The sequence below is a fragment of the Dipodomys merriami genome, unplaced genomic scaffold, assembly GCF_024711535.1.
Source record: "Dipodomys merriami isolate MVZ:Mamm:240054 unplaced genomic scaffold, mDipMer1.0.p SCAF_19, whole genome shotgun sequence".
Classification (NCBI taxonomy): domain Eukaryota; kingdom Metazoa; phylum Chordata; class Mammalia; order Rodentia; family Heteromyidae; genus Dipodomys; species Dipodomys merriami.
In genome coordinates, this window is record NW_027203270.1 from 15,585,776 (window position 1) to 15,599,001 (window position 13,226).

Genomic DNA, 13,226 nt, shown 5'->3' on the forward strand with positions numbered 1-13,226 from the left:
CTGGGGAATTACTGAAATTTTATATTTTAAATACACTACTTCTTCAAGTCAGCACCAGTGGCTCATGCCTGTAATCCTAGCTACTCAAGTGGCTAAGGCTAAGGGTCATGGTTTGAAGCCTGCCCAGGCATAAAACTCCATGAGAGGGCTGGGAAGGTGGCTCAGTGGTAGAGCGCTTGCCTTGCATGCCTGAGGCCCTGGGTTCAATTCCTCAGCACCACATAAGCAAAAAGAAAAAAACTGGAAGTGGTGCTGTGGCTCAAGTGGTAGAGCACTAGCCTTGAGCTGAAGAGCTGAGGGGACAGCGCCCAGGCCCAAGAGTTCAGGCCCCACTACCGGACTCAAAAACAATAAACAAACAAACAAACAAAAAAACTCCATGAGACTCTTATCTCCAATAAACCACTCAAAAATGGTCAGAGTAGTGCTATAGCTCAAGTGGTAGAGTGCTCACCTTGAGGAAAAGAGCCTTAGGGACTCAGCCTAGGCTCAGAATTCAAGCCCCAAGACCAACAAATAAATACATAAATACTGCCTCTTCAAAGGAAGGGGCAACACTGTCCAAAAGAGAAATGTACACATTATTTGAATTATGAAATGGTAACTCCTCTGTATAATACCTAAATAATTACAATAAAAGTATATTTAAAAAATGCTGGGGCTGGAAATGTGGTTTAGTGGTAGAGTGCTTGCCTGGCATGCATGAAGCCCTGGATTCAATTCCTTAATACTGGGGCTGGGAAGGTGGCTCAGTGGTAGAGCGCTTGCCTTGCATGCCTGAGGCCCTGGGTTTGATTCCTCAGCACTACGTAAGCAAAAAGAAAAAAGCCGGAAGTGGCACTGTGGCTCAAGTGGTAGAGTGCTAGCCTTCAGCCAAAGCGGCTCAGGGACAGTTCCCAGGCCCTGAGTTCAAGCCCAGGACTGGCACCAAAAAAAAAAAAAAAAAAAGTTGCTTCTTGGGGGGCATTGATGACTGATGGCTTTAGTTCTAGCAACTCAAAGGAAAAAGCTTGAAGCCAGCGGGGGCAGACAAACTTGAGAGACTCTTACCTCCAATTAGCCAGCAGAAAGCTGGAACTGGAGGCATGGCTTGAGTGGCACAGTGTCAGCTGTGAGTAGAAAAAGCTGAGTGAGAGCATGAGGCCCTGAGTTCAAGCTAGCACCAAACAACAACAACAACTTGCTTCTCTGTGTCAGAAACTGCATGTTAGACCAATCATCATCACAGGGAAGGCCCAGTTAGGAATTTTGGAAATCACAATTTACAATTAGAGACAGAGCAATCACATCTTAGCAGGACAGGAGGCCATTGCTTTCCTGCCCAGGCAAAGGAAGACCACAGAGAGGGCCCTTCAATACAGATAGAGAAACTACAGGACAGATCTTCAGATCCTGCCCCGGTATCAGGAATTCTTGGGTTCTTTGAAAGTATTACTTACATTCTCTTGGGTGCCAAGATCTGGTTTGTGCCAGGTTTCAATTTTAATCAGAAAGTCTTCTTTCATGTACTCATTCTGAAATTAAAAAAAAAACAAAAACCTTCAGTCACCAGGCTCACAGCTAGAGAATAACTGTCTCTATTACTGGGGATCATGATAGTAGGGAGACTCCAGCTCCAGCTTGGCAATAACAGTTAACTTTAAGTACATATTACCCCAATGGAATCAACCGTCATTCCAGCCTGTGAGGTCTATATAATCACTCTCATTTTACAGATGAAGAGAATGAAATTCAAAAAGGTTAAGTGACTTGTACAAGGCCACAGAAATCAACACAGAAGTAGGCCAGAAAATAGGTCTGTATGACTTTAGAATCCATGTATTTAACCAGTCTTCTATACTGCTTTATTCACAGGGTACTAATGGTTAGTCCAGAAAGTAGAAAGAGAAAGACTTTCTCTCAACTAGCCTTTTGCAAAGGCAACCCTTCATGCTAATTATTGGCTTAGAGCTCTTTATAATTGGAACAATTGTAAGAAGAAAAAAATGCCCAAAACACTGGAGCTACTCAAAGGAGGAATTCAACCCATTATCCCCTTAGCAGGAATTAGTTTCCCAGAAAGGGGAAGGCATGTGGGTGAAAATGCTGAAGAATGTCATAGAAGGGCAATGACAAAGCGGACAGACATGGAAAAGATATCTTGTTGATTGCACAATTTTGCCAAGGGTCAATGCTCATAGGAGTCAACAGATTGCTGAACCATCATGTTGCTGAACTGAAACTTCTCTTCAACCCTGAATAGTCATGATCTAAGGTGGGCAGGAAAAAGACTCTTAGTTCATTCTGTACCCTAAGACTTATCAAGCATAGCCAACTAGCAAGTTCCTCACTAGGATTGAAAATCCCAAGCCTCAGTGACTCCACACGTCATCCAGGGAAAGTAGGAAATATCCAGGACCTCTAATATGTTTACATAATTAGTTCTTTTCTTAGATCATTTATAATTTCAACCCCTCTGAAAATACTTACTGTAATAACTGCTCCAAGATAAGCACATGGAAAAAAGAGAGAAAAAGGTTAATAACAACAAATAAATACCTGTTCCCCATCCTCTGGGACCATATATAGTAATAAAGCATTCCCTACTTCCCATAGCTTATTCCATTCTTTTTTCTGGTTGGTCATGGGGCCTGAACTCTGGGCTTGGGTCCTATCCCTCAGCTCTTCAGCTCAAGGCTAACACTCTACTACTTGAGCCACAGCACCACTCCTGGCTTTTTCTGCTTATGTGGTGTTCAGGAATTGAACCCAGGGCCTCATGCATGCAAGGCAAGCGCTCTACCACTAAGCCACCTTCCCAGCCCAGCTTACTCCATTCTTACCTCCATGCCCCAGAGAATTAAGAGTGCTTCAATTCTCAACTCACCTCAAGTTTTACTCATATGAAAGTCCTGAAATATCAAATCTGGACTTAAAGTAGGGGTTTCTTGAGACTCCTCTTTGATCATTTGAGGCCCTATAGCCTACTACTGTGTGGTCAGACCATCACCTGCACCTCGCCTCCACTTCTACCTCGAGGAACACAGAGCAAGGTACTCTGAGCCAAGCACTCTATCTGCTGGTGGCATCCTTCCTCTATTGTAACCAAATCTCTCCCTTTCTGCACTCCTGGTCATTGTAATGAGACCCCTTGGAAAGCACGGTTCAATTATTTATCAGAGAAAATGACTGAAGCTCTCATATCACTGGGGACAGAATAGCTCCCTCCTGACAACGCCTAGTTCACTCTGTATCCTATGAATATGGGAGCGACTTCAGTTTTCTGATGGATACCACTTTCATGGGTTTGAGGTATAAGGAGCTAACAAACTGCAAATGTGAAATTAAGGCGACCCCTGGAACTAAAAGGAGGAAAAGATGAGATACAGGGAGGTGCAAGCCACTGTGTACAGAAAAAACTTGTCACCAGGAACTGGTGGCTCATGCCTGTAATCCTAGCTACTCAGCAGGCTGAGATCTAAGGATCATGGTTAGAAAAAGCTAGAAATGGGCTGGGAAGGTGGCTCAGTGATAGAGTGCTTGCCGTGCATGCCAGAGGCCCTGGGTTCCATTCCTCAGCACCACATAAGCAAAAAGAAAAACGCCGGAAGTGGCGCTGTGGCTCAAGTGGTAGAGGCTAGCCTTGAGCTGAAGAGCTGAGGGACAGCGCCCAGGCCCCATGACCGGACCAAAAAAAAAGAAAAGAAAAGAAAAAGCTAGAAGTGGCACTGTGGCTCAACTGGTAAAGCACTAGCCTAGAGCACAAACAGGCTCAGGGACAGAGCTCTGGCCCTGAATTCAAGTCCTAAGACCTACAAAAAGGAAAGAAGGAGGAGAAGAGGAGGAGGAAGTAGAAAGAAGAAGAGGAAGAAAAGAAGAAGAGGTGGAGGAACAGGAAGAAGAGGAAGAAAAGGAGGAGGAAGAGGAAGAAGAAAAAAGATTCTCGATAATTTCCCCAAACTAATGAGAGATGCTTGGAAGGAAACAGCAGATTAAGTTTTTAACTAAGGGACTATAACTAAAACAACTGCTCAATTAGCAGCTTGAGAAAACCATTTTAGGAAAAAAAAAAAAAGAAAAAAGAAATGATGGGTGCTATATGTATTACAGGGAACTTCTATTCAACTATTGTGGGAACACACCTCCACCCCTAGAATAGAGATGGCAGTGTCAAGTCTAATTTGATGAAAACTAGCAATAAGCTCTCCAATTAAACACAATATTCTGAATCTACCCTCTCCTAGTCTGGCCTCTATGGGGACAGAACGTGCTAATTAACAGACACAAAAACCTGATCAACTTAACCAAGTGGACATTTTTCACTACCTGTTGGTTGTTTTAATTGTTTCCCTTGTAGAATTCACAAGGAAAGAATGCTCTGATCAGTGAGCAGGGATATGTGGTTTCATTCATAATTCTGTATTTCAATATAAACGCAGAGATTTGGGAGTTTTATACATTAGTGGTTGTAAGACACAGAAGCAGATTTACTCAATTCTGATAAATTGGCTTTCTGAACATATGAACTTCTCTGGATTTTAATGTTAACTTGAGTGATAATAACTGCCCCTACTCTTCTCCTAGCCCTCTTCCCCTTCAAACATCTTTATATTCAGAGCATTCCAACTACAACCTTGAGGATACAAGAAATAGAAATTCCCAGGCCAGGTGTTGGTGGCTTACAACTGTAATTCTAGCTACTCAGGAAGCTGAGATCTGAGGATCTTGATTTGTTTGTTTATTGTCAGCCTCGAGGCTTGAACTCTGGACTTGGGCCCTACCCCTCAGCTCTTCAGCCCAAGGGGAGCGCTCTACTGCTTGAGCCACAGCCAGTTCCAGTTTTCTAGTGGTTTATTGGAGATAAGAGTCTCAAGGACTTTTCTGCCCAGGCTGGCTTTGAACTATGATTCTCAGATCTCAGCCTACTGAATAGCTAGGATTACAGGCGTGAGCCACTGGTGCCTGGCAGAATCCTGGTTTGAAACCAGCCAGAATGCAAAAGTCTGTGAGGCTCTTATTTCCAATTAATCATAGAAAAGCGAGAAGTGGTTTTGTGGCTCAAGTGATAGAGTATTAGTCTTGAGCAAAAAGGAGCCATGGGGCTGGGAAGGTGGCTCAGTGGCAAAAAGGAGCCCAGAGACAATACCCAGGCCCAGAGTTCAAGCCACAATACCAACAAAACAAAAACATATATTTCTCTTCCTCTTCCCACCTTCATCTATAGATCACCCAATGAACACTTCCTCATATTCCAAACCATAGGCTGCAGAGAAAGAGAGAAAAATAAAGAGAACAGAAATTGTGAAAATGAATAAGGTTTCCCAATCTGCTCTCATTCCTCTCAGAATAGGATTAACTTTATCCATCTTAGCTCCAACTTGATCTACTTAGACCAAACTAAGACATTGATATTAACTATCTCTCTTCCATCCACTCCTGGTTTCTGTCTCTTATTTTAAAAGAGCAGGTTTCTGGGTAAACAGGTCTAGGATTTAACTCTTCACTGAAGAGAGCAACTTTCCTCCTTTCCTACGACTGTCTCTCCTGTACCTGGAGAATTTAAAAATTCTATTTTTCTTGAGTCGAGCACCAACATGCAGACTAACATTTGTTGTGTAGATAAATGCCATGCCAACTATAGTATATTCCTCCTAAGTCGCATCTCTCAGTATGAGCTGTCCACACAGAAATTACCTCAGGCCTGGAGAAGTTCATGTTATCTGTTTGCCCCTCCATGCCAACCTGGCTAGGATTCTTAGAACACAAGCTCATTGCAACTCTCCTAGACATTAAGAAAATTTACCTTTGGCCCCAGACCAGACATACCCTGCCTCACTGCTTCTGTGTGTATTTGTATACTGTTATCTAGGCTAGCCTGGAACTAGCTGTGTTGCCCAGCTGCCCTTGAACTCAAGGTCCTCCTGCCTCAGCCTCCCAACTGCTGGGATTAGCACAAGGCCTTTAAAGAACATGGGTACATGCCTCAATTCCAAGAACTAAACAGCTTCCACTGCCATGCTTAGAAAGTAGTGATGTTTGGACTTACACCAATAAAACCTTAAGTGCTACATATGCCAGGTCCCACCAATGCCTGTGCATCTCCTGATGAAAGATCTTTGAACTTGTGTAGCACGAGGACAGCTGGAAAGAGCAATGACTTTAGTCATTGCCAAAGTCCACAGGATAAGGATCACCTGGGATCTACACATAAAGATTGTGTCCTTATTAGATACAACCTAGAAAGTACCAGGTCCAAAAATAAAGCAAGCAAGCAGAAGCTAGTAGAAGGACCCTTGAGCCAGACTGTGCCAATGAATGAAGGTTGATGGAAGAAAAGGTCACCAACCTCAAAAACCTCTAGAACTTTCTTGGCATATAAGTCAAGTAAGTGTTAGCTTGGACTCAAGAGGTCTACTCCTCAATGTCCCTTGAGATTTCAAATCTTGGACTGCTGAGTGAACTAATCAAAAGGAATTCCATAGCTGAGTGCCCATGGCTCACGCCTGTAATCCTAGCTACTCAGGAGGCTGTGATCTGAGGATCTCGGTTCAAAGCCAGCCCACGCAGGGAAGTCCGTGAGACACTCATCTCCAATAAGCTGCTCGAAAAAACCAGAAGTAGAGCTATGGTTCAAAGTGGTAGAGTGCTTGCCTTGAGCTGAAGAGCTGAGGGACAGTGCCCAGACCCAGAGTTCAAGCCCCACCACTGACCAAAAAAAAAAAAAAAGGAATGCCATAGTGAGGCTGGGAATGTGGCTTAGAGGTAGAGTGCTTGCCTAGCATGCATGAAGGCCTGGGTTGGATTCCTCAGTACCACACTAAACAGAAAAAGCTGGAAGTGACGCTGTGGCTCAGGTGGTAGAGTGCTAGCCTCGATCAAAAGAAGTTCAAGGGACAGTGCCCGAGCCCTTTAGTTCAAGTCCCAAGACTGACAAAACAAACAAACAAAAAAGACTGGAGACAGACACAGGTGGCTCATGCCTGTATTCTCAGCTATTCAGGCATCTGAGATCTGAAGATCCTGGCTCAAAGCCAGCATGGGCAAGAAAGCTCAGGAGACTCATCTCCAATTAACTACCAAAAAGACAGAGTGGGGCTGTGGTTCAAGTGGTAGAATACTAGTCTTGAACAAAAAAGCCCAGGGACAATGCACAGGCCCTGAGACCAATTCCCAGGACTGGCACACACAAGTGCCTAGAGTTTAAGCCCCACAACCAAAAACAAAACAAAACAAAACAATAAAATATTAACAGTGACTATCTAGAGATAAATCATGGTTGATATTTTGCTTTTATTTATTTTCTAAAATACATGAATAGAACATTACTTTTATAATTGATAAAAACAAAACATACAAAAAAACAATAAAAATTACTATACTTTCCTCAGACCAGAGGGGTTAGTTCTGAACTGTCAAAGTTCTGAACTACTACTTCGTAGTCCTCACTAATCTTTTTTTTTTTTTGGCCAGTCCTAGGGCTTGAACTCTGAACCTGGATGCTGTCCCTGAGCTTCTTTTCACTCAAGGCTAGCATTCTAGCATTCTATCATTTGAGCCACAGGTGCTACTTGCAGCTTTTTCTGAGTAGTTTTATTGGAAATAAAAATCTTACAGAAGCTGGGCCCCTGTAATCCTAGCTACTCAGGAGGCTGAGATCCAAGGATCACGGTTCAAAGCCAGCCTGGGAAGAAAAGTCCATGAGACTCTTATCTCCAATAAACCACTAGAAAACTGGAAGTCGAAGAAGGCAGGGATAGCACCAAAGCCCAGCGTTTAAGCCCCATGAGCGACCAAAAAAAAAAAAAACAGAAACAAGAATCTTACAGACTTTCCTGCCTGGGCTAGCTTTGAACCTTGATCCTCACATCTCAGCCTCCTGAGTAGCTAGGATTATAAGTATGAGCCACTGGCACCCAGCTATCTGTCCTCACCTATAATGGCCTATTTCATCCCTTCACTGCTTTAATTTGGAAAGTGACAGTGGGATGTAAAAGCCCTCATGTACCCCTCCCTGGGTCCACTGGACACCTTTGTCTATCCAGCTCTTAGTGGAGTCTATGCTCACCAGTTCTGCAGTATGGGTAGGCATTCCATGCTTTCTCGTGTATATTCAGGGCTCCCTCTGGGGCCAGCATGCGAACAAAAGTAGGTACTTTGCTGTAGAGGGAAAAAATGGTAGTGAAGAAATGGAGAGAAAGAAAGGAAAAACAGGCTTTTAATATCATCTTTTTTAGGCCATGCCTCCAGCTTCTTCTATGGGAAGTACAGACAAGTTCCCTTGTGATAAGTAGGTTACTCTGTGAAAAGCCACCTGCTAGGAGGGGCTGACACCTAAGGTTGACTGGCTTCTTATATCACCCCAAACTTGCCCTTTCCACCCCCCCAAGCAGGTCCAGGACAGCCTATGAGACCTTACCAGACATTCTCATTACACAGTTTTCCAAAGCTCACTGGCACAGGGCACTATACTATCTAGAACAAGGAGAAGCAAAGGAGATGGCTTGAGTGTATACTTCCAGGGGTGAATTGCATTTGCCAGTCTAGGTTTACTGGTCAGGGTGACTAGCTGATGAACTCAGAATACAGAATCCTACATGACCCAGTCTAATTTCATAAGTTTTAAAAGGACAAAAGACGTTGGGGGGGGAGGGGGCGGGAAGGTGGCTCAGTGGTAGAATGCATATGTCTTGCATGCATGAGGCCCTGGGTTCAAGTCCTCCGCACCACATAAGCAGAAAAGGCTGGAAGTAGCGCTTTGGCTCAAGTGGTAGAGCACTAGCCTTGAGCTGAAGAGCTGAGGGACAGTGCCCAGGCCCAGAGTTCAGGCCCCACGACCAACCAATAAATAAATAAATAAATAAATAAATAAGATGTTAGGGCTATCTGCCTCCCAAAACAAATAAATACCTCCTTTCTATTTGGAGATAGAATCTTGCTATGTAGCCCATATTGGCCTTTAACTTACAATCTTCCTGTCTCAATCTCCCAAGTGCTAGCTAGGATTACAGGTGTTTACTACTACAATTTACTGATATTTTCTTCTATTTGTGTGTGTGTGTGTGTGTGTGTGTGCGCGCGCACGTGCACGCGCGCGCACACACACGCTAGTGCCATGGCTTGAACTTAAGGCCTTACATTCACTTGGCTCTTTTGCCTACTGCTGATGCTCTACCACTTAGGCCACACCTCTAACCAGGCTTTTTGCTGGTTAACTAAAAATGGAATCTCTAGTCTCCTGAGTAGCTAGGATTATAGTGTGAGCCGCTAGCACCTGACTTTTTCTCAGTTTTTAACTAGTAATCTTCATGGTCTTAGCAGAATCTAGCAACCTCATAAGTACTTTAAGCCTAAGAGCAAGCTAGCCCCAGGAGAGAGCTAACTCAGCTTAGAGAAAGACTCTCATGCACTACAATAGTGCATGAGATACTTCTATGTTCCAGATACACAGAATAAACCAAACTAAACAGGGCAAATAACAACACGAAGGTACACACTCTCATGGTAAACATAGGGTTCGGGGAGTGGGGGGAGAGGGAGACATGGAGTGCTGTGTGAACATGGCAAGGTGGCACCTCAGGAGAACTGGGATGACATGAACACAGGTAGCAGGGAATATGAAGGACTAAGCAGACAATAGGATGGGAGTGAGGCAGAAAAATCTGTAAGGAAGAGAGTGCGACTGGTCCAAGGTATGAGGTGGTGTAATATAAGAGAATAGCACTCATCATAGAAGATCTTGTAGATTATGTCTGAGAGTACGGACTTCATCTTGAGAGCAAAGGGAAGCCATCTATCACTTTCAAGCTGGGAGCAACAGATCTTCCAGACAGGATATGTGCAGCTATGTAGAGGTTAGAAGGTAGGAAGACCAGGTGGGAGCTGCTATCATAATCCAGGCCAGGGATGACAGAAAGAAATAAATATATTAGAGATGCTAGGGAGATACAGTTAACAGGACCTTTGCTTGGAAGGCTTCTGTCCTGAGAGCAGGTGTCGACAGCAGTCACTGCTACTTTTAATACTACTATTGCTTGTTAGGTGGTTTGGTGTTAAAGAAAGAACAGGGGTCACGGGTCAAGGTTTATACTCAGTCACAACTGAATCCGAGGAACTGGCTCCTTTTGCCTAAAATACCATTTCAAAGTCCTCTTTAAAAAGTGCCAATAAAGCCAAGGGTTGATGGCTCACACCTGTAATCCTAGCTACTCAGGAGGCTGAGATCTGAGGATCATAGTTCAAAGACAACCTGGGCAGGAAAGTCCATGAGACTCTTATCTCAAATAAACCACTAGAAAACCGGAAGTGGTCCTCTGTACGGTATTCTCACAATTTAAAAAAAAAAAAAGGAAAGAAAACCGGAAGTGACGCTGTGGCTCAAATGGCAGAGCACTCACCTTGGGCTGAAGAACCCAGGGGTAGCGCCCAAACCCAGAGTTCAAGCCCCATGACCGACCAAAAAAAAAAAAAAAAAGTACCAATAGTGGGGGAAATAGTGGGGGAAAGCAAAGGAAAGGGTGACATTGTGCAAAAGAGAAATGTACATATTACCTAAATTATGAAATAGTAACCCCTCTTTAAAACACCTTAACACAAAATTATATTTTACACACACACACACACACACACAACCCACACACACACCCCACACACACCAAAGCCAGAGGCCAATGGTTCAAACCTGTAATCCTAGCTACTTGAAGGCTGAGATCTGAGGATCACAGTTAGAAGCCAGCCCAGATAAGAAATTCCATGAGGGGGGGCTGGGAAGGTGGCTCACTGGTAGAGCGCTTGCCTTGCATGCATGAGGCCCTGGGTTCGATTCCTCAGCACCATATAAGCGAAAAGAAAAAAGCTGAAAGTGGTACTGTGGCTCAAGTGGTAGAGCCCTAGCCTTGAGCTGAAGAGGTGAGGGACAGTGCCCAGACCCAAAAAAAAAAAAAAAAAGAAATTCCATGAGGGGCTGGGAAGTTGGCTCAGTGGTAGAGTGCTTGCCTTGCATACCTGAGGCTCTGGGTTCAATTCCTCAGCACCACATAAGCAGAAAAAAGCCAGAAGTGGCACTGTGGCTCAAGTGGTAGGGCGCTAGCCTCGAGCTGAAGAGCTGAGGGACAGTGCCCAGACCCAATGTTCATTCCCCATGACCGATAAAAAAAAAAAAAAAAAAAGAAATTCCATGAGACTCATCTCCAATTAAGCACCAAAAAAAAAAAAAAAAAGCCAGAAGTGGAACTGTGGTAGAATGCTAGTCTTGAGCAAAAAAGATCTGGGGACAGACAGTACCTAAACCCTGAGTACTGGCACAAAAATAAACAATAACCAAAGCAACCAAATGAATGTACTATGCAGAGGGCAAATCTTGAGAATCTAAAACTCTCTCTCTCTCTTTTTGCCCAGTGTCTAATATTAATTAATAGTTAATTCCACAGTAATGACTCAACAGCAGTACAGTGGTAGTGATAAGAGAGGACACATGGAGGACAGTATGGTGAACAATGACATTCACTTCATGGAGTTGCTCTCCTTTCTCCAATCCCACAAAGTCTTGGGCCTATGGGTTCACACTTTTCTTTTCTTCTTTTTTTTTTCGTCAGTCATGAGGCTTGAACCCAAGGCCTGGATGCTGTCCCTGAGCTTTTTTTTTTAGCTGAAGGTTAGTGCTCTACCACTTTTGAGCCACAATGCCACTTCCAGTTTTCTGGTAGTTAATTGGAGATAGAAGTCTCACAGACTTTCCTGCCTGGGCTTGGCTTTGAACTGTGATCCTCAGATCTCAGCCTCCTGAGTAACTAGAATTACAGGCGTGAGCCACTAGTGCTTGGCTGGTTTGCACTTTTTCTTTCACCAGAGTGGCAGATTAGGGATTTTTACCAAATGAAAATTAAACTGGTTTCAGTTTCACTTAGGACTCAGGAATTATGATTCAGGTTTAAGTCATAAAGTAAGGTGAACATACTTGATGTCACTAAACTGGACATTTGAACATGGTGAATTTTATGCTGTGTATTCTTTTTTTTTTTGTAGGTCATGGGCCTGAACTCTGGGACTGGGCGCTGTCCCTGAACTGTTCAGCTCAAGGCTAGTGCTCTACCACTTGAGCCATAGTGACACTTCTGGCTGTTTCTGCTTATGTGGTGCTGAGGAATCCAATCCAGGGCTTCATGCATGCAAGGCAAGCGCTCTACCACTGAGCCACCTTCCCAGCCAGGTTGTATACTCTTAAAAATTAAAAAAAAAAAAAAAAAAGAGGAAGTGGCACTGTGGCTCAAGTGGTAGAGTGCTTGCCTTCACCTGAATAGCGCAGGGACAGCACCCAAGCCAAGAGTTCAAGCCCCAACCAACCAAAAACAACAACAAAAAAAGATTCAGGTTTTTTTCCTCAGTTCTTCAGAGTTTCTAGAACAGTCTGATTTGACTTCCATTCAAGCTGATACATATTTTCTATTGCTTTCAAAGCTCTTTTGATGAGCTCCTACTTTACTGCAATGCTATTCTTTTGATTAGAGCTTCAGAAAATTTGTGTTGTTTGCTATGGATTCTGATAAACAAATACATTTGAATCATTTAAAAATATTTATATTGCTGGGTAGCTCATGTCTATAATCCTAGCTACTAAGGAAGCTGAGATCTGAGGCTCACAGTTTAAAGCCAGACCCAGGAAAAAAAATCCATGGGACTCTTAACTCTAATTAACTACCCAAAGCTAAAAGTAACAGAGCACTTGCCTCGAGTAAAACAGCTCAGTGACAGTACCCAGGCCCTGAGTTCAAGTTCTAGGACTGGCACAAACAAAATATTCTGTTTGGGGCTGGGAAGGTGGCTCACTGGTAGAGCGCTTGCCTTGCATACATGAGGCCCTGGGCTCGATTCCTTAGCACCACATAAGCAGGGAAAAAAAAGCCGGAAGTGGCGCTGTGGCTCAAGTGGTAGAGCGCTAGCCTTGAGCTGAAGAGCTGAGGGACAGCACCCAGACCCAGAGTTCAGGCCCCATGACTGGATCAAAAAAAAAAAAAATTCTGTTTTCACTCATAAGTGAAAACTAGACCTAAAAGACATACACATTCATGGACATGTATATACATGTACATAATTATTATGTGGATAAACAGAAAACAAATCAAACTAAAGAACTACTTAGGAGGAGAAAGGGGAAGGGAAAAAATAAGAGGGTGAATTAATTATTTTATGAAACATTAAAAGTATGTGTATACAATTAAAAAAAAAGAGGGGGCTGGGAAGGTTGCTCAGTG

The 13,226-nt window shown here is 43.6% G+C and overlaps 1 protein-coding gene across 1 annotated transcript in view; it reads right to left on the minus strand.

The window, feature by feature from the left end:
- Nucleotides 1-13,226, minus strand: part of Pitpna (phosphatidylinositol transfer protein alpha) — a 54,093-nt gene that overhangs the window by 25,565 nt on the left and 15,302 nt on the right. Inside the window, exons 4-6 of the mRNA XM_070027453.1 lie at nt 8,045-8,136; nt 2,470-2,477; nt 1,440-1,514 (exon numbers count right to left, since the gene is read on the minus strand). Of these exons, the coding sequence (XP_069883554.1) occupies nt 1,440-1,514; nt 2,470-2,477; nt 8,045-8,136 (175 nt within the window). The remainder of the gene's footprint in view (nt 1-1,439; nt 1,515-2,469; nt 2,478-8,044; nt 8,137-13,226) is intronic.